Source organism: Bos indicus, chromosome 23 (genome assembly GCF_029378745.1).
Source record: "Bos indicus isolate NIAB-ARS_2022 breed Sahiwal x Tharparkar chromosome 23, NIAB-ARS_B.indTharparkar_mat_pri_1.0, whole genome shotgun sequence".
Lineage (NCBI taxonomy): Eukaryota > Metazoa > Chordata > Mammalia > Artiodactyla > Bovidae > Bos > Bos indicus.
The window spans coordinates 14931419-14950434 of record NC_091782.1 but is presented as its reverse complement, the minus strand read 5'-3'; the positions used below and the strand labels follow the sequence as shown (position 1 = coordinate 14950434).

The window sequence follows — 19016 nt, the reverse complement described above, 5'->3', positions numbered from 1 at the left end:
AAGTCCTCACGGTCCAGTGGAGGGGGACACACTTTGAATAAGTAATCTAAATAAGGATACTTATATAATATAAGAATAAACCTGGCTGTAATCCTGATGGGAGCCTGAAGAGCAAGTCCAAGGGGCGAGAAGAGCTTGTCCTGGGGGACTGGACTTAGAGTGAGAGGGGACAGTTAATGCAAGTTCTCTTGGGGCTGATGCAAAGCGGAGATCTGAGGGATGAGTCGGAGTGAGCCCAGCCAGGAGGTGGGGTCAGGGCATGTCGGACAGTGAGAACCAGGAGCCTGTCGGCCCTTAGCTCCCACCAGGGGATTGACTCACCCAGGGTCCTGGTAACATTCACATGTTGTTGGCTTTTGGCTCTCCAAATGTAACTTATCCGTTTCATAGACACCGGCTGCATCGCTGCAGCCATTAGCTCTTTACTCTGATGTACAAGTGTCTTCATGGAGGTCATGGCATAAAATAATGGAGAGAGGGAGAGAAGGAACAGATCAGCAAACGAGGAAAGAAGAGCATAAATATGGAAAAATGCAGAGTGTGCACATGGGTATGTGGGGTTGAGTAAACCTAGAAGCTGCTGCCATAGAGAATGTAAGAGGACAGTAGACAAATATTGGAATTTTACACAGACAAGTGAGAGGCTACCAAGGAATACCTGGGAATGAGAATAATAAAAAGAATGAGCAGATACTGTTGATGAAATAACAGAATTCAAGGACTTTTATAAAGAAAGTTTCCTTATGAAGGACTTAATTATGAGGCTATGAGACTGGAAGTGTAACACAATTTAGTTTAATCAGCTTCATCCATCCATTCAGAAAATGGTGATTGAGTGTCCACTGGGTGCTACAAGTTACGTTAGGCAATGGGGATCGACTTATGATTGAGAAATAGTCTGTGCTACCGTGTCATTCAGTGAAAGAGCCAGGCGTATAAACAAGTGCTCGAAGTGCAGGAAGAGAAAAGCTATCACAGAAACTCATGTAGAGGTTGGTGACGAATGACATCCTTTCTGTCTCAGTTTCAATATATAAGATGGAGATGGACTAGGAAAAGACAGTTTGGTAACCATTCTTACGTGAATTAACCCACACTTGGTATAGAAAATCCATGTGATTGTAACTGCTCCCTGGACAATACCGAAAGACCTATACACCTGCTTGCAGGGCACAGCCGTTCTGAGTTGAATGTACCTCATTATGCTCAGAAGTAAGTAAATTTCTGCGTGCCCGAGTACTGTTGGTTTTGGAGTTTTCCTTGTGTATGTAGTACTTTTTCCAAAAAGTCTCCTTGAAAACATTTTAAGCCACAATAACAGGGTACATCTTGGCCCTAGAAATCGAGCCCTAGGAGAAAAAGGAAGGAGCCATGCATACTTGTTCCAACCAGAAGCTTCACCAAGCACTCCTCGGGTGACCCTGGGTCTCTGTCAGGCCAAACATCAAGTGCGAAACCACTGAAAACAGAGAGTGTTTGCTCTGCACTTGCACAGAAATCAGAATCTGGGTCACCCCTGCCAGTTAGCCAACATGAGTGGGACTTTTTCAGTGTCTCTTTCCACTTGGCTTCCACTGGATTTGCTGCATTCAGGAGAGAAAGCTCACTGTGCCGTGCTAGTTGTAACTCTGTCGGTTTTCTCGGGGGATAATCTTCCATGGATATCTGAGCTCTTTATTTTTTTAAAGGTTTCATTTTTTTTTATAAGATTTGCCTTAATGTGGACCATTTTAAAAGTATTTATTGAATTTGTTACATAACTGTTTCTTTTTTATGTTCTCTAAGTACTTAGAAAACTGTTAGATATTTAATTGATGATTCATAAACAGTAATGATGAATCATTATGAACTGATGATTCATAAACAGTACGCTACCCTCTCTGCATATCTGTCAGACCAGCACCTGTTTGGTCTTGTATTTGGTGTTTGGGTCATCCTTGCCTGTTTCAGGTATTTGTCCCCTGGTTCTTAGGATCCAGAGCTCTACTCAGCGCCCCATGCTACCACCTTGCCTGTCAGACTGTAGTCCACCATATTCCTTACTTTCCTTCCACTTACACTGACACTTAGTTTTCCCACATCTACTACTAATGACCCTGACAGTTTTCCTAGGTAAAACTAATTAAGCCACTCATTCATTCATTCATATTCATTTAACAGAAAAGTATTGAGATTGTGTTCTATTACTCAGATTTCTTAGTTGCAAACTGGGAAATTCACTCTAGCTAATTTAAGTGGCAGAGAGTTTATGAAACATAAAGAATCTCGAGAAAAATTAGAAAACTGGGCCGGGGTATGACCCAGCCAGGAGCAGAGCAACTGAGAGAGACTTCTAAGCAGAGCTCTGAATGGCTCTGTTAAACACTGCTGTTATCACCACTGCATATGTAGGACATTAGGTCCTAGTTTTCAGAACTTTCTCTGTAGCTGCCTCGAAAGAACCAGATGCCACTGCCATACTAATCTCCTGCAAAATGGTCTTCCTACTTATGGCCTCCAATCTCATCTGTTGTTGTTCTGTCACTAAGTCATGTCTGACTCTGTAGCACACCAGGCTCCTCTGTCCTCCAGTATCTCCCAGAGTTAGCTCTTATTCATGTCCATTGAGTCAGTGATGCCATCTAACCATCTCATCCTCTGCCACCCTGTTCTCCTTTTGCCTTCAATCTTTCCCAGCATCCCAGGGTCTTTTCCAATGAGTCAGCTCTTTTGCATCAAGTGACCAAAGTATTGGGACTGGAGCTTTAGTAACAGTCCTTCCAATAAATATTCGGGCTTGATTTCCTTTAGGATTGACTGGTTGGATCTCCTTGCATGTCAAGGGACTCTCAAGAGTCTCCTCCAGCACCACAGTTCAAAAGCATCAATTCTTCAGCACCCAGACTGCTTTGTGGCCCAGCACACCCATAGATGACTACTGGGAAAACCATAGCTTTGACTATATGCATCTTTGTCAGCAAAATGATGTCTCTGCTTTTTAATGTGCTGTATAGGCTTGTCATAACTTTCCTTCCAAGGAGCAAGAAACCTTAATTCCATGGCTGCGGTCACAATCCACAGTGATTTTGGAGCCCAAGAAAATAAAATCTGTCACTGCTTCCACTTTTTCCTCTTCTATTTGCCTTGAAGTGATAGGACCAGATGCCATGATCTTAGTTTTCTGAATGTTGAATTTTAAACCAGGTTTTTCACTCTCCTCAAGAAATAGTTCCTCTTCACTTTCTGTCATTAGAGGGGTATTATTTGCATATCTTAGGTTGATCTTTCTCCTTGCAATCTTGATTCCAGCTTGTGATTCATCAAGCCTGGCATTTTGCATGATGTACTCTGCATATAAGTTAAATAAGCAGGGTGACAATATACAGCTTTGTCATACTCTTTTTCCAATTTTGAACCAGTCAGTTGTCCCATGTAAGGTTCTAGCTGTTGCTTCTTGACCCACACACAGATTTCTCAGGAGACAGGTAAGGTGGTCTGGTATTCCCAATTCTTTAAGAATTTTCCACAGTTCATTGTGATCCATACAGTGGATTCACTAAGCTTTTGCATAATGAATGAAGCAGAAGTAGATGTTTTTCTGGAATTCCTTTGCTTTCTCTCCGCCAATGGATGTTGGCAACTTAATCTCTGGTTCCTCTGCACTTTCTAAACCCAGTTTGTACATCTGGAAGTTCTTGGTTCACAAACTGCTGAAACCTAGCTTGAACGATTTTGGAGCATACCCTTACTAGCATGAGAAATGAGCGCAATTGTATGGTAGTTTGAACATTCTGTGGCATTGCCCTTCTTTGGGACTGGAATGAAAACTGGCCTTTTCCAGTCCTGTGGCCATTGCTGAGTTTTCCAAATCTCTCTTATTATCTCTCCTTGCTGTTCTCTAAAACTCTATGTTGTGATGGGTGTATCTTTTTTTTCTCCCTTGCCTGTCACTTCTCTTCTTTTCTCAGCTATTTGTAAAGCCTCCTCAGACAACCACTTTGCCTTCTTGCATTTCTTTTTCTTGGGGGTGGTTTTAGTCATTCTGTACTATGTTACGAACCTCTGTGCGTAGTTCTTCAAGCACTCTCCCTACCAAATCTAATCCCTTGAATCTGTTTGTCACCTGGCCTAGTGATTTTTCCCTACTTTCTTCAAATTAAACCTGAATTTTGCAGAAAAGAGCTAATGATCTCAGCCATAGTCAGCTCCACGTCTTGTTTTTGCTGACTGTATAGAGCTTTTTCATCTTCAGCTTCAAAGAACACAATCAATCTGATTTCATTATTGACCATCTGTTGATGTCTATGTGTACAGTTGTCTCTTGGGTTGCTGGAAAAGTGTCTTTGCTATGACCAGCATGTTCTCTTGATAAAACTGTTTTCCCTTGCCCTGCTTTATTTTGTATTCTAAGGCCAAACTTGCCTGTTATGCTGGTATTTCTCAACTTCCTATTTTTGCATTCCAATCCCCTATGATAAAAAGAACATCTTTTTTTTGGTATTAGTTCTAGAAGATCTTGTAGATCTTCATAGAACTGGTCAACTTCAGCTTCTAGGGCATCAGTGGTTGGGGCATAGACTTGGGTTGCTGTGATGTTACATGGTTCGCTTTGAAAATAAACTGGGATCTTCCTGTTTATTTTTGAGGTCAGACTCTTCTGTTGATTATGAGGGCTACTCCATTTCTTCTAAGGGATTCTTGCCCACAGTAGTAAATATAATGGTCATCTGAATTAAATTCACCCACTCCCATCCATTTTAGTTCACTGATTCCTAAGATGTTGATATCCAATCTTGGCATCTCCTGCTTGACCATGTCCAATTTACTTTGAATCATGGACCTAACACTCCAGATTCCTATGCAGTATTGTTCTTTACAGCACTGGACTTTACAGTCACCACCAGACACATCCACAACTGAGCGTCATTTCCACTTTGGCCCAGCTGCTTCATTCTTTCTGGAGCTATTAGTGATTGCCCTCCACTCTTCCCCAGGCGCATATTGGACATCTTCTGACTGCAGACTCATCTTCCAGTTTCACGTCTTTTTGCCTTTTCACACTGCTCATGGGGTTCTTGTGACAAGAGTCCTGGAGTGGTTTGCCATTCCCTCCTCCAGTGGACCACATTATGTCAGAACTGTTCACTATGACCTCTCTGTCTCGGGTGACTCTGCACGGCATGGCTCATAGCTTCACTGAGTTATGCAAGCCCCTTTCCACAACAAGACTGTGATCCATGAAGAGGACCACTCCCATTTACTCACCCCCAAATCCCACACAGGGGTGTCTGCTTGATGGAGGTAGGTCTCATGCAAACTGTGAGCTGTAGGAGAGACTAGGAAATGACATTTTGTAGGAAGCAGGACCGGAGAAGGCAATGGCACCCCACTCCAGTACTTTTGCCTGGAAAATCCCATGGATGGAGGAGCCTGGTAGGCTGCAGTCCATGGGGTCGCTGAGAGTCGGACTCGCCTGAGCGACTTCACTTTCACTTTTCACTTTCACGCATTGGAGAAGGAAATGGCAACCCGCTCCAGTATTCTTGCCTGGAGAATCCCAGGGACGGGGAGCCTGGTGGGCTTCCGTCTATGGGGTCGCACAGAGTTGGACACGACTGAAGTGACTTAGCACAGCAGGAAGCAAGACTAGATCGGGGGCTGTCATGAGAGCTGAAGAAGACAGCTTAGTTTCTGCCACACTGCTGTTTACTGTCACTGCTCTTGGCAGTGGGGATGGAGCCATGGACAAGAGAAACCAAGTGTTTTATTTCTGCCTTGTGGAGCAGAAAGTCTAGCAGGGAAGCAGATAACAAACAATTAAATGAATAAAATTTACTTGTTTGACCAAATAATAAATGAATAAAACTACTTGAGGAAAAATAGCATAGACTAAGAACCTGGATATTGGAGTGTTACTTTTGATAGAAAGTGCAGGGGAAACCCTGGTGAGGAAATAAAACTTGAGCAAAGACTTGACTGGTAAGAAGCAGGAAGATGTAAGAAAGTCTGGGGCAAGAGCATCTCGGGTTAAAAGAAACAAGTTCGAAGGCTGAGACATTTGGCCTGGTACAGCAAGAGCAACGCCAGTGTGGTCCGTGAAAGCACCATAGGAGATGAGGTCAGACGGGTGGACAGGAACTTGCAGACAGGGCTTGGGTCATCATACCAAGTACATGGGAGGCTGTAAGCAGGACAGCGACCAGATGTAACTTACATTTTATAAAGATGCCTCTGACTGCTCTGCAGAGAGGAGACCACGGGGGGCACAAGGAGAAGCAAGGAGACTGGTTCAGACCCTGGAGCAGTTGTCCAAGGAAGGGACAATGGTGGCCTGAACTGTCATAGTGGCAAAAGAGGTGGGGAAAGTGGCCCAATCCTGGGTGTATCTTGCAGGTAAACCTAACAGAAATTGGATGTTGGAATTGGGGGATTCAAGAATGATGCCTAGAGTTTTGGACTGTGCCATAGGTGGATGGTGGGGCCACTAATAATGATGGGTAAAATCTGAGAAAGAATGAGACTGGCAGTAAAGGAGAGAGGAAGTCAGGAACAGACATCCAGGTGGAGATACAGAGTTGCCACAAGGATAGTAGCTCAGGGAAGGGGCAGTGGCTGATGCTGTAAGCTGGGGAGACATCAGGACATGGTTATATTGAGTTGGCCAGAAAGTTCATTCAGGTTTTTCCATTGCATGTTATGGAAAAACCTGAATGAACTTTCTGGCCAACCTAATATTTAAAACCAAGGGATTGGATGAGATTACACAGGGAGAGACTATAGATAATAAAGAAATGAGGATCCAGGACTGGAGCCTTGGAGCACTTCAATAGATTGAGGTGAAGATAAAGAAGCATTTGGAAAGAAGATAAAGAAACATTCATTAACTAGTTTTTAAGGAAAAATAAAACCCAGAAAAGTGTGATAGCCTGATTACCACATGAATAAAGTTTCCTGAAAGAGGCAATGAATACCCATGTTGATGCCTTCCTCAAACCAGAGGTCTAGTAACATAGTGGTCAGTGCTCTTCATTCACTGGGGTCACTGGTGACCTTGGCAAGATCCATCTTAGTCTAGGACTGTTGTGGCTTGCAGGATGGGTGTGATCCAGGTGAGAGAGAGAGAAATTAATGCAAAGAAAGGGGTTAATTTTAGGAGCAGAATAGGTGAGAGGAGAACAGGGAGGGGACAGAGGGCTGGACTTGGGCAAGGGCCAGGCAGTAACAGCAAGAAGGGTGGGATGTGAGGGGGATTTAGGGGTGGGGCATACAGGCTGCTTACACCTAGAAGAAGGGTGTGTAGCCATCAGCTCAGATCAAAGGCAGGGAGAAGAAGCTGGGTAGGTGTTTGGAACAAAAGGATAAGGTGGGAGGGTCCATTTCTCAGAGTGGAAAAGTGGTTTTTGAGAAAATCTCACGGGATTTCTGATTCCTGATAAAACCTGTGGTCATTCGTTTAAAGGAGGACAAGTGGTATCATTACATGATTTTGCTAAAAGCATCCTTTAAAAGCAATGCTCCCATCTTATTTTGTAACTAAAGGAATAGAGAAAGTTCTGGTGATGAAAATTACACACCAGGGAAGAGGAAGACTAGAGCATTGGCAGGTGTTGGCAGAATTCTCAGAAGCCAGGACCCGGTGATTCCCCTGAAATCACATGTCACATCTGTGGGTGATTTATTCCTGGTGCTTTGCAGTGGGCATCCTGGCACTGGATTCATCTTCCCCAGAAACCCCTGAAACCCTGGTGGCTTCCCTTGGGGATAGCCCACACCATCTCCTCATCCATCTCCCAAACGTTCATCTACTACCTTCCTGTTAAGTACCGAAGACACTCCTGAGGAGCAAGATGATCAGGTTCTAGCTCAATCAAGGTCCTCTTGCCCATCGCTTAACAGTGAAAGGAAACACACATACAGCATTTATTATGGGCTAGTTCTACTCCAAGTAATTTGTGCATTTGAACTCTTCTAATCATCCCAACTACTCACAGGGTGAGTACTGTCTTTTCCATGTTTGGCAGATGAGGAGATTGAAGCCGAAGTGTTGAATGACATGCCTTGAAGGCTGGAATCTGGACCTGGACAATCTGATGCCAGAATTTGGGGTCTGTTTCCTCTTGTGGTTCTGATTCAGTGTTCTGTCTCTCTTACCTTGACGAAGAGGCATTCAGACCAGTTTTGGTTGAATTTTTAAAATCTGGCATGATTTACCCTTGAGTTTTTAATATAAATTTCCCAATGACTGAAAAAGACAATAATAACATATGCAATTCTGTACAAGCTATATCATCTGTCCAGCAATTCCAGGCTTTGTCTTGGACAGGTCTTGCTCTGTTTGCTTCATTTCCTCTTCACCATGACTGTACTGACTATTGTTAAGATTATCCTGAGCCCAGTTTGGGGGTCACTGCATTTTGTATCAGTTTTTTGTCAGCTGCACATTTTCTGCTAAGTTAACGCTGCTGTTTCTCTCCTTCCCCACAGGTTATCATCGCCCTCTCAGAAAAGCACCGCTCACACATTCCATATCGAAACTCCATGATGACCAGCGTCCTGAGAGACAGCCTGGGAGGGAACTGCATGACGACCATGATCGCCACGCTGTCTTTAGAGAAAAGGAATATAGATGTACGTTGGTTCTTCTTTCCAGAGATCTTAGTCTGAGTGTTTGTGCTAGTCTGTGAGATGGAGTTGATGGTCCTGGGTGGGTCTCCATCTTTTCAGCTGGGCTGGGGTGTGCCATCAGAGGTAAAGACGCCGCCAGAGTTCAGAGCCTTGGGTTATGTGCCAGCTCTGAAATTCCCCCTTTTCAGAACTGAGTTCACCTAGCATGGGATGGTTTGCAGAAAACTTCATATGCATGTTTTGGAAGACCTGCTTATGGGTTATTTGCCTTGGCTGGAGACCTGGGAGAGGAGACCCATCAGCTTCTCCTGACCCACTCTTCTCCTGGTTGCTTAGATGCCTTGGAGACATCACCAAGATGTGAGCCTAGATGTGTCCCTGAGCCCAACGCCAGGATGCCTTGGTAGAGGCTGGCTGCCAAATGTCCCAGGTAGCTTTAGAGCCAGCTGATGTTTTACAGAATTTCAGTTTAATGGATGGGATTCAGACTTTCTCTAAGAGAGGAAAATGGAAAGCACCCAGGTGTCTCCCCAAACAAGGCCCAGTCCCAAGTGCATTGTGAGATACTGTGGAAAGCCTGTCTTTGGGGCCCGTTACAGATATTTATTTTGTACCCTTTGATGCTTATGGATGGTGGTACCTGCTATGATTCTGCTTTGTATTGTGTGGTTCTGGTTTGACAGAAAAGTAGAAAATCATATGCCAATTGTCACTTAGAACCTCAGATCTTCCACACTTTGGGCATTGGTCATTTTATTAAGCTCAAACAAAACTTTAATGAAAAATAAATTTCTGGGGCAAAGCTTCCTAATTTGGAAGCCTGTTTCCTCATTGTGTTTTATGAACTGTTGTATGCATTTTTCCTGTGAGCAGAAGTTGTTTTCTCTCTATTTGCAATAACACTTGAAGGACATAATCTTGCTTTCTCAGGAGTCTATATCTACCTGCAGATTTGCACAACGAGTGGCACTCATAAAGAATGAAGCCGTTCTTAATGAAGAAATCGATCCCAAATTGGTAAGCAACTTTTAACTATGTTAAAAAAAAAAAAAATCAAAGTATGTAAAAGCTTAGTTAAAGCCTGGGGGCACTCACTTCCCATAACCAGGCAATGTTCTAAATACTGGAAACGTGTAAAATCATTTAATTCTCATGACAGCCTCCTGAGTAGATGCCATCTCTTCCTCTGCCTTGAGCTGCCCTGGTATCTCAGTTGGTAAAGAATCCACCTGCAATGCAGAAGACCCCGGTTCAATTCCTGGGTCGGGAAGATCTGCTGGAAAAGGAATAGGCTACCCACCCCAGTATTCTTGGGCTCCCCTGGTGGCTTAGCTGGTAAAGAATTCACCCCCACTGTGGGAGACCTGGGTTTGATCCCTGTGTCGGGAAGATCCCCTAAAGAAGGGAAAGGCTACCACTCTAGTATTCTGGCCTGGAGAATTCCATGGACTGTATAGTCCATGGGGTTGCAAAGAGTTGGACATGACTGAGCGACTTTCACTTTCACTTTCCTCTACCTTATAGGTGACAAAAGGGGGGCATGGGAACATTTAGTGATTTGATCTGAGTTGCATTGCTAATAGGTCACAGAACAGGACTCAGACACAGGCAGTGTGAGCCCAGGGCCTGTGCTCTTATCTACAGCCCCCTGTCAGATGCACTGAGAGTCCTGAGAACGGACGTGAAATCACACACAAGTCTATTTCTAGAAAGGTCCTAGCCTTTCAGTGGTTATTAAATAGAATAGTATTCTGCATAATTGTTCTGTTACTTATTCTAGAGATTTTAAAAAGTTAGTAGTTGGTTGGATCCATGGAAAAAATGGCCAAGCCTCTATGTTTATAACAGTTCATTCTTCTTTATCAAAGTACTTTATTTAAGGAAAGATATTTGTAAGTTACCTGATTCAGCTACTCATTATAAATGCAGATATGTTTTATTTCTTTTGTTAGTCTTCTTCTGCAAATAAAATAAAACAAGGAATTAATTTGTACCAACATGGAAAATGTTGAAATACAGTATCTCAATTTTGTAACACTCCAAAATTAAGATTATACTACTTTTTAAATCACTCCCTTAAAAAAAAAAAAAAGATTTCTCTAGAAAATAAACTAGGGTAAGCTTGGTTGTTGTTTAGTTGCTCAGTCATGTCCAACTCATTGCGAACCCATGGACTGGAGCAAGCCAGGCTTCCCTGTCCTTCACCATCTTCTGGAGTTTGCTCAAACTCTTGTCCATTGAGTCAGTGATGCCATCCAACCATCTTGTCCTCTGTCATCCCCTTCTCCTCCTGCCTTCAATCTTTCCCAGCTTCCGGGTCTTTTCTAATGAATGGGCTGTTCACATCAGGTGGCCAAAGTATTGGAGTTTCAGCTTAAGCATCAATCTGTCCAGTGAATATTCAGGACTGATTTGCTTTAGGATGGACTGGTTGGATCTCCTTGCAGTCCAAGGGATTCTCAAGAATCTTTCCCAGCACCACAGTTCAAAAGCATCAGTTCTTCAGTGCTCAGCCTTCTTTATGGAAAGATGGGCACAGAAGACAGAAACGGTGTAGACTGAACAGAAGCAGAAGATATTAAGAAGAGGTGGCAAGAATACACAGAACTACACAAAAAAGATCTTAATGACTCAGATAATCACAATGGTATAATCACTCACCTAGAGTCAGACATCTTAGAGTGTGAAGTCAAGTGGGCCTTAGGAAGCATCACTACAAACAAAGGTAGTGGAGGTGATGGAATTCCAGATGAGCTATTTCAAATCCTGAAAGATGATGCTGTGAAAGTGCTGCACTCAATATGCCAGCAAATTTGGAAAACTCAGCAGTGGCCACAGGACTGGAAAAGCTCAGTTTTCATTCCAATCCCAAAGAAGCACAGTGCCAAAGAATGTTCAAACTACAGCAAATTTCACTCATTTCATGTGCTAGCAAAGTAATGCTCAGAATCCTCCAAGCTAGGCTTCAACAGTGTGTGAACCAAGAACTTCCAGATATTCAAGTTGGATTTGGAAAAGGTAGAGGAACCAGAGATCAAATTACCAACATCCATTGAGTCACAGAAAAAATAAGAGAATTCCAGAAAAACATCTACTTCTGCTTCATTGACTATACTGAAGTCTTTAACTGGAAAGCTCAAACTGAAAAATTCTTCAAGAGATGGGAATACCAGACCACCTTACCTGCCTCCTGAGAAACCTGTATGGAGGTCAAAAAGCAACAGTTAGAACCAGACATGGAACAACGGACTGGTTCCAAATAGGAAAAGAAGTACGTCAAGTCTGTATATTGTCACCCTGCTTATTTAACTTATATGCAGAGTACATCATGCAAAATGCAGGGCTAAATGAATCACAAGCTGGAATCAAGATTGCCGGGAGAAATATCAATAACCTCAGATATGCAGATGATACCACCCTTAAGGTATAAAGCGAAGAGGAACTAAAGAGCCTCTTGATGAAAGTGAAAGAGGAGAGTGAAAAAGCTGGCTTAAATCTCAACATTCAAAAAGCGAAGATCATGGCATCCGGTCCCATCACTTCATGGCAAATAGATGAGAAAACAATGGAAACAGTGACAGACTTTATATTCTTGGGCTCCAAAATCTCTGCAGATGGTGACTGCAGCCATGAAATTAAAAGATGCTTGGTCCTTGGAAGAAAAGCTATGACAAGCCTCAGTTCAGATCTGTTCAGTAACTCAGTCATGTCCGACTCCTTGCGACCCCATGGACTGCAGCACGCCAGGCCTCCTGTCCATCACCAACTCCCGGAGTTTACTCAAACTCATGTCAGTTGAGTCGGTGATGCCACCCAACCATCTCATCCTCTGTCGTCCCCTTCTTCTCCTGCCATCAATCTTTCCCAGCATCAGGGTCTTTTCTAATGAGTGGGCTCTTCGCATCAGGTGGCCAAATTATTGGAGTTTCAGCTTCAGCATCAGTCCATCCAATTAATATTCAGGAGGACTGATTTCCTTTAGGATGGATTGGTTGGATCTCCTTGCAGTCCAAGGGACTCTCAGGAGTCTTCTCCAACACCACAGTTCAAAAGCCTAGACAAGCCTTGACAGCGTCTTAAAAAGCAGAGACATTACTTTGCTGACAAAAGTCCATATTTTCAAAGCTATGGTTTTTCCAGTAGTCATATATGGATGTGAGAGTTGGACCACCATAGAGAAGCCTGAGTGCAAAAGTTTGGTAGTATACATTACTTTTTAAAAAAGAAAAACATCTGAAATCTTTTCAGTGGTGCTTAATTTACAAATTTCTCAAATTCCAAAAAATGAAAATCTTGAATTCATCCATTACCCATATTATTCCTTCCTCTTGAGCGTTTGCCCTTCCTTCCCTGAAATCATCCCATCAAAGCGTAGAGGAAAAGGAGGAGAGAAGAACAGTAGGACTGACCATTTTGTCCTTCTTGCCTCCGGGAGCCTGAACTCACCTGATGGAATTCTCTTCTGGAGAAACCAGTGAGTGAGGAACGTCCCTTTTTCCAGGCCAGCCCCTGCTCACATACCAGCATCACAGGGCACCGCCCCACCCCCCTGAAAAAAGGAGACACAGTGCAAAGGCCTAAGACAAGTGGAACTGAATGCCTAGGATGAATCCCTCTGCTGTTCCGACCCTGCCAGCCACCCTGTAACATTCCTGTGCAGAATGAGAAAGACAGGAGTGGGCTTATTAGCCTGAAGACAAAAACTACTTCCTAACTAAAGACAAATAAACATATTAGACATTTGAGGGTTTTCCCTTCAAATTTGGCTGCAGAGACTTTGCTTTGAAGGAACTTGAGGAATTTGAAGAAAGATGAACATTATCATGTGTTTGATGTAGGTCTGTGAGAGATTTAATGAAACGAGAAATCAGGAGTCAAAAGCTAATAGCTGATAATTGAACAAATGTTGAGGTCTCCCTGGAGCAGAGTAATCTGGTAATTGACAAGTGTTTTTTCCTGATCTCTTATAATTGCTTCTAAAAACTGACACTACTGTTCTTTATTTGATGTACAGAGCTTTTCTGAAACACAAGTGACAGTTGAAAAATTGTCCTCAAAACCACCCAGAACACAACTAGATGGGAAAAATAAACACCAGATTTAGGGTAGTGGTAGTGGGAGATTCATTTAGGGAAAGCTCTACAGGGGTAAGGGCTTCCCAAGAGCCTGCAGTGTTTTATTTCTTAAGCTAAGGCTTCAGCAACATGTGAATTGTGAACTTCCAGATATTCAAGCTGGTTTTTAGAAAAGGCAGAGGAACCAGAGATCAAATTGCCAACATCTGCTGGATCATCGAAAAAGCAAGAGAGTTCCAGAAAAACATCTATTTCTGCTTTATTGACTATGCCGAAGCCTTTGACTGTGTGGATCACAATAAATTGTGGAAAATTCGGAAAGAGATGGGAATACCAGACCACCTGACCTGCCTCCTGAGAAACCTGTATGCAGGTCAGGAAGCAACAGTTAGAACTGGACATGAAACAACAGACTGGTTCCAAATAGGAAAGGAGTACGTCAAGGCTGTATATTGTCACCCTGCTTATTTAACTTCTATGCAGAGTACATCATAAGAAATGCTGGGCTTGAGGAAGTACAAGCTGGAATCAAGATTGCCGGGAGAAATATCAATAGCCTCAGATATGCAGATGACACCACCCTTAGGGCAGAAAGTGAAGAGGAACTAAAAAGCCTCTTGATGAAGGTGAATGAGGAGAGTGAAAAAGTTGGCTTAAAGCTCAGAAAACTAAGCTCATGGCATCTGGTCCCATCACTTTATGGCAAATAGATGGGGAAACAGTGGCTGACTTTATTTTTCTGGGCTCCAAAATCAGTGCAGATGGTGATTGCAGCCATGAAATTAAAAGACGCTTACTCGTTGGAAGGAAAGTTATGACCAACCTAGACAGCATATACAAAAGCAAAGACATTACTTTGCCAACAAAGGTTCATCTAGTCAAGGCTATGGTTTTTCCTGTGGTCATGTATGGATGTGAGAGTTGGACTATAAAGAAAGCTGAGCACAGAAGAATTGATGCTTTTGAACTGTGGTGTTGGAGAAGACTCTTGAGAGTCCCTTGGACTGCAAGGAGATCCAACCAGTCCATCCTAAAGAAGATCAGTCCTGGGTGTTCATTGGAAGGACTGACGTTGAAGCTGCAACTCCAATACTTTGGCCACCTGATGCGAAGAGCTGACTCATTTGAAAAGACCCTGATGCTGGGAAAGATTGAGGGCAGGAGGAGAAAGGGACGATGGAGGATGAGATGGTTGGATGGCATCACCAACACAATAGACATGGGTTTGCGTGGACTCCAGAAGGTGGTGATGGACAGGGAGGCCTGGCATGCTATGGTTCATGGGGTCACCAAGAGTCAGACCCAACTGAGCAACTGAACTGAAGTAGTCAGTACCTGAATGTTCACTTAAGCTTAGAAGTAGGGACAAGGTATTATTTATAGCTCTTTGTTTATCTGAAGTAGTTCCTACTAAAATGTAAAATCACATGAATTAAGGTGACTCATCACTTTCACAGTTTAAAAGAAAAAAGTTGTATCATCACATCATTAGCTACAGAAAAAAAAACATTTGATAACATTAAACATTCATCCATAGTTTGAAAAGGCTCATCAAACTATGAATATAAGCGAACATCCTTAGAGTGATTAAGGGTATCAATCAAAAACTACAGCAAACATTTTAAAAGTGAAATGTTAAAAGGAATATGACAAGAATGTCTTAAGCACTGTACTTGGAGTTTCTGGCTAGGAAAGAGACAATTTTTTTTTAAATTTATGAGGATTTGAAAAGAATATCGGTCATTACTGGTGGACTATTTGATTGCTCATCTAGAGCATCCAGTAGTGGGACTTGCCTGGTGGTCCAGTGGTTAAGAATCTGCCTACCAATGAAGGAGACACAGGTCTAATCCCTGGTCTTGTGGAAGGAAGATTCCTCATGTTGAGGGGCAGTTAAGCCTGTGCACCACAACTCCTCCGTCCCTGTGCCCTAGAGCCTGTGCTCTGCAGTGAGAAGCCACCACAATGAAAAGGAGAGGCGGCTACTCTCTACTTGCATACTCCAAGAAGAGAGCAGCCACCACTTGCCACAACTAGAGAAAAGCCCACAGTCAGCAATGAAGACCCAGTGAAGCCAAGAAGAAAAAGGACATCCAGGTGTTCGATAACAAAAAAAATGATAACCAAAGTAATGTTCAGAAAAGTATTTGTTATACAATCCATAAAAAGGAATTGCCTTCCTATACATCAAAAGCCACTAATTAGAAAATGCAATTTTATAAAAATTTCATTTATAGTAGCAACAAAAACTTTATAAAGTTCTAGGGACAAAATCTAATTAAAGATGTAGACGGTATTTATAGAGAAAACTGTAAATCTGTATTGAAAGGAATCAATGGAAAGCCGTACCATATTTGTGGATGTAATGATTCATTATGCTGTGCTGCTTACTCACTAAGTTGTGTCCAGCTCTTGCGACCCCATTGACATGTAGCCCACCAGGCTCCTCTGTCTATGGGATCTTCTGGGCAAAAATCCTGGAGTGGATTGTCATTTCCTTCTCCAGGAGATCTTCCCAATCCAGGGATCAAACCTGCATCTCCTACATCGACAGGCAGATTCGTTACCACTGAGCCACCAGGAAGCCCAGTGATTCATTAGGATTACTTTAATTACTTATCAAATTAACCTTTTACTCAAATTTATTTACAGTTGAAATTTGAGGAGAGTCTTTGATAGAATTTTACAAGCCAAGTCTAAAATTTATATGAAAGAGCATATGATCAAGAATAGCCAAGTCTATTTTAGAAGAGAACAACATGGAAAGGGTTTGTTCTATCTAGATGCCAAAATTTCTTAAGATACAGGAATTAAAAGTGTGGTATTACCATGCGTATAGTCAAGTAGACAAATGTTTTTAACCAATAGCCTAGAAAAAGACAAGTCTTATATGTGGAAATACATAACAGAATTGTAATAGCAAATCTTGCATGGTTGGCCATAAAAAAATTAAAATTAGATCCATATCTTATACTTCCTATAAAGTAAAATCAACCTAAATGTAAAAAGCAAAACTTTAATACTTTTTAAAGAACTTCTAGAGAAATACAGGCTTCCCAGGTGGCACAGTGGTGAAGAATCCACCTTCAATGCAGGAGACACAAAAGACTCGGGTTCGATTCCTGGGTCTGGAAGATTCCCTGGAGGAGGAAATAGTAACCCCCTCCAGTATTATTGCCTGGAAAATTCCATGGACAGAGGAGCCTGGAGGGCTACAGTCCACAGAATTGCAAAGAGTCAGACATGTGCTGAGCATGCGCATACACTGTAGGAAAATATTGCTATGGCTTTAGGTAAAATAGATGTTCTCAAAGAAAACAGAAATGCAACTCATAACAAAATAAGTTGATAATGAAATTGCCTTGAAATTTAAAACTTTTGTTTCACAGAAAGAACACCACAAAGTGGAAAGCATGACATAGATTGGGAGAAAATACAGGCATTGCATAAAACTTACAAAGGGTTCACATCCTGAATATATAAAGAAGCCTGAAAATCCGTAAGGAAAAGAAAAACAATTCAACTGAAACATGGGCAAGATGGTGAATAAGAAATTCACAGAAGAGGAAACTCAAACAGTCAGCTTACATTTACAACGATGATCATGAACCTCACCAATAATTATGAAAACACAGATTAGAACTAGAAAAGAGACCATTTTACACCTACCAAATTGGCAAAATTAGTGTCTGGCAATACTACCTAGTAGTGACCAAAATGTGGGGAAGCAGGAACTTACATATATAATTGATGAGAATATAAATTTATACAACGATTTTGAAGAGCAGTTTAGCAACATATAATAAAGGGAAGCTGCACTTACTCTGCAGGTACTCTACAGAGAAACTTGGATGTGCCTAGAGATCTATAGTGTTCACCGCAACACTGTTCGTAACAGCAAAGGTAAAATTCCAATGTCCATAATGTCCCGGAGATGTAAATACATCCGTTGTGATGTGGTCCTTTATTGAAATACTATACATCCATGAAAATTCATGAACTAGAACCACACGAAACAATATAAATAATCTCCAAACGTAGTGTGAGGAAGAAAGACCAAGTTGCACTTACATGCAGTGTAATAGCATTTACATTAAGTGTAAGGCATGCAAAATGATATCTATCATTTACAGTCATACCTATACCTACGGAGTAAATATTTAAAACATGCAGGGAAATGCTACCCACTAAATGCAGGATCGCAGTCACTCAAGGAAGGACAGAAGGAAACAGGAGTAAGGGCCTCCAAGTTCCATGAGTAATGTTTTATTTGTTAAGAAAAATTCTAGAACTATTTTGACCAAATGATAAGATTTAACAAAGCGAGGTGGTAAGTACAAGAGTGCCTTTGGTATCCTTCTCTGTACATTTTTGTTCATAATTTTAAAAGATGTGTGTTCTCTGTCACATAGTCCCCTCAGTGAGGAGCTGACATTTATGCTCCTGCCTTGCCATTTCAGATGATTATACGCCTACAAAAGGAAATCCAGGAACTGAAGGATGAACTGGCCATTGTCACTGGGGAGCAGAGGACAGAGGCACTCACAGAAGCAGAGCTCCTTCAGTAAGCCTGTAGACTTTTTCTTTAACAGTGCAAGTTTGTGTTAACTTCTGTGTTGGCCCTAATGTTATGAATTCACCTCAAAGCGCGAAGGTCTCCTGGGACAGTCTGAAATTGCATGTAGGCGCCAGTGAAGAGTGGCGGCTTTCCATGAAAAGCTGCATAAGGCTGGCAGTGTTTTTGCCGCCTCAGCTTTGAGGAAGAAAAGAACAGAGCGTGGAGAGGATGGGAGTATCCTTCTCATGCCAGCTGAAGAAAAAGGATCGTATAATAGTCACACAACTTTTAAATGTATCCGCCACACACTCTGTAAGCTGTGGATCTCAGATCTGAAAGGAATTCCAGAAACGTCCTTTGTATTAAACAGCATCTTGCTGCAAGCACCAATTTATCCCATGCCAAAGTAAGCTCTCTCCTTTAATAAATAGATGGCCCATATATTACAGTTCAAACACGAAATGGGAATGAAAGCAGGTATTCAGGACTTCATACAAGTGCGGCATTTCTCAGAGCCTTTACACTTGCAGCCATATGGCATGCCAAGGGCACAGCGTGGCTCGAGTTCTTGCTCTGATCACGAGCCACCACGGCGGGCTCTCTTGTTGCTTCTGTGCTGTTTATTAAGCATTTGTGAAGTGATAACAATGGACTAGGCTCAGCAGGCAGTGGTACTCTCTGTTTCAGAGAAACAAGCTACACAAGCTTTTTCTGAAGGTTTACTGTCATTTCGCATGACCCTTTCTCAACAGAGAAAATGGTAACTAACAGGCAGTGCA

At 42.3% G+C, this 19016-nt stretch overlaps 1 protein-coding gene across 10 annotated transcripts in view; it reads left to right on the top strand.

Annotated features, from left to right (window-relative positions):
* The window catches only part of KIF6 (kinesin family member 6), a 425617-nt gene that overhangs the window by 163445 nt on the left and 243156 nt on the right, over positions 1-19016 (top strand). For all 10 annotated transcript variants that reach the window (XM_070777912.1, XM_070777913.1, XM_019986270.2 and 7 more), the window contains 3 exons: positions 8464-8607; positions 9535-9621; positions 18140-18243. In XM_070777912.1, the coding sequence (XP_070634013.1) occupies positions 8464-8607; positions 9535-9621; positions 18140-18243 (335 nt within the window). The remainder of the gene's footprint in view (positions 1-8463; positions 8608-9534; positions 9622-18139; positions 18244-19016) is intronic.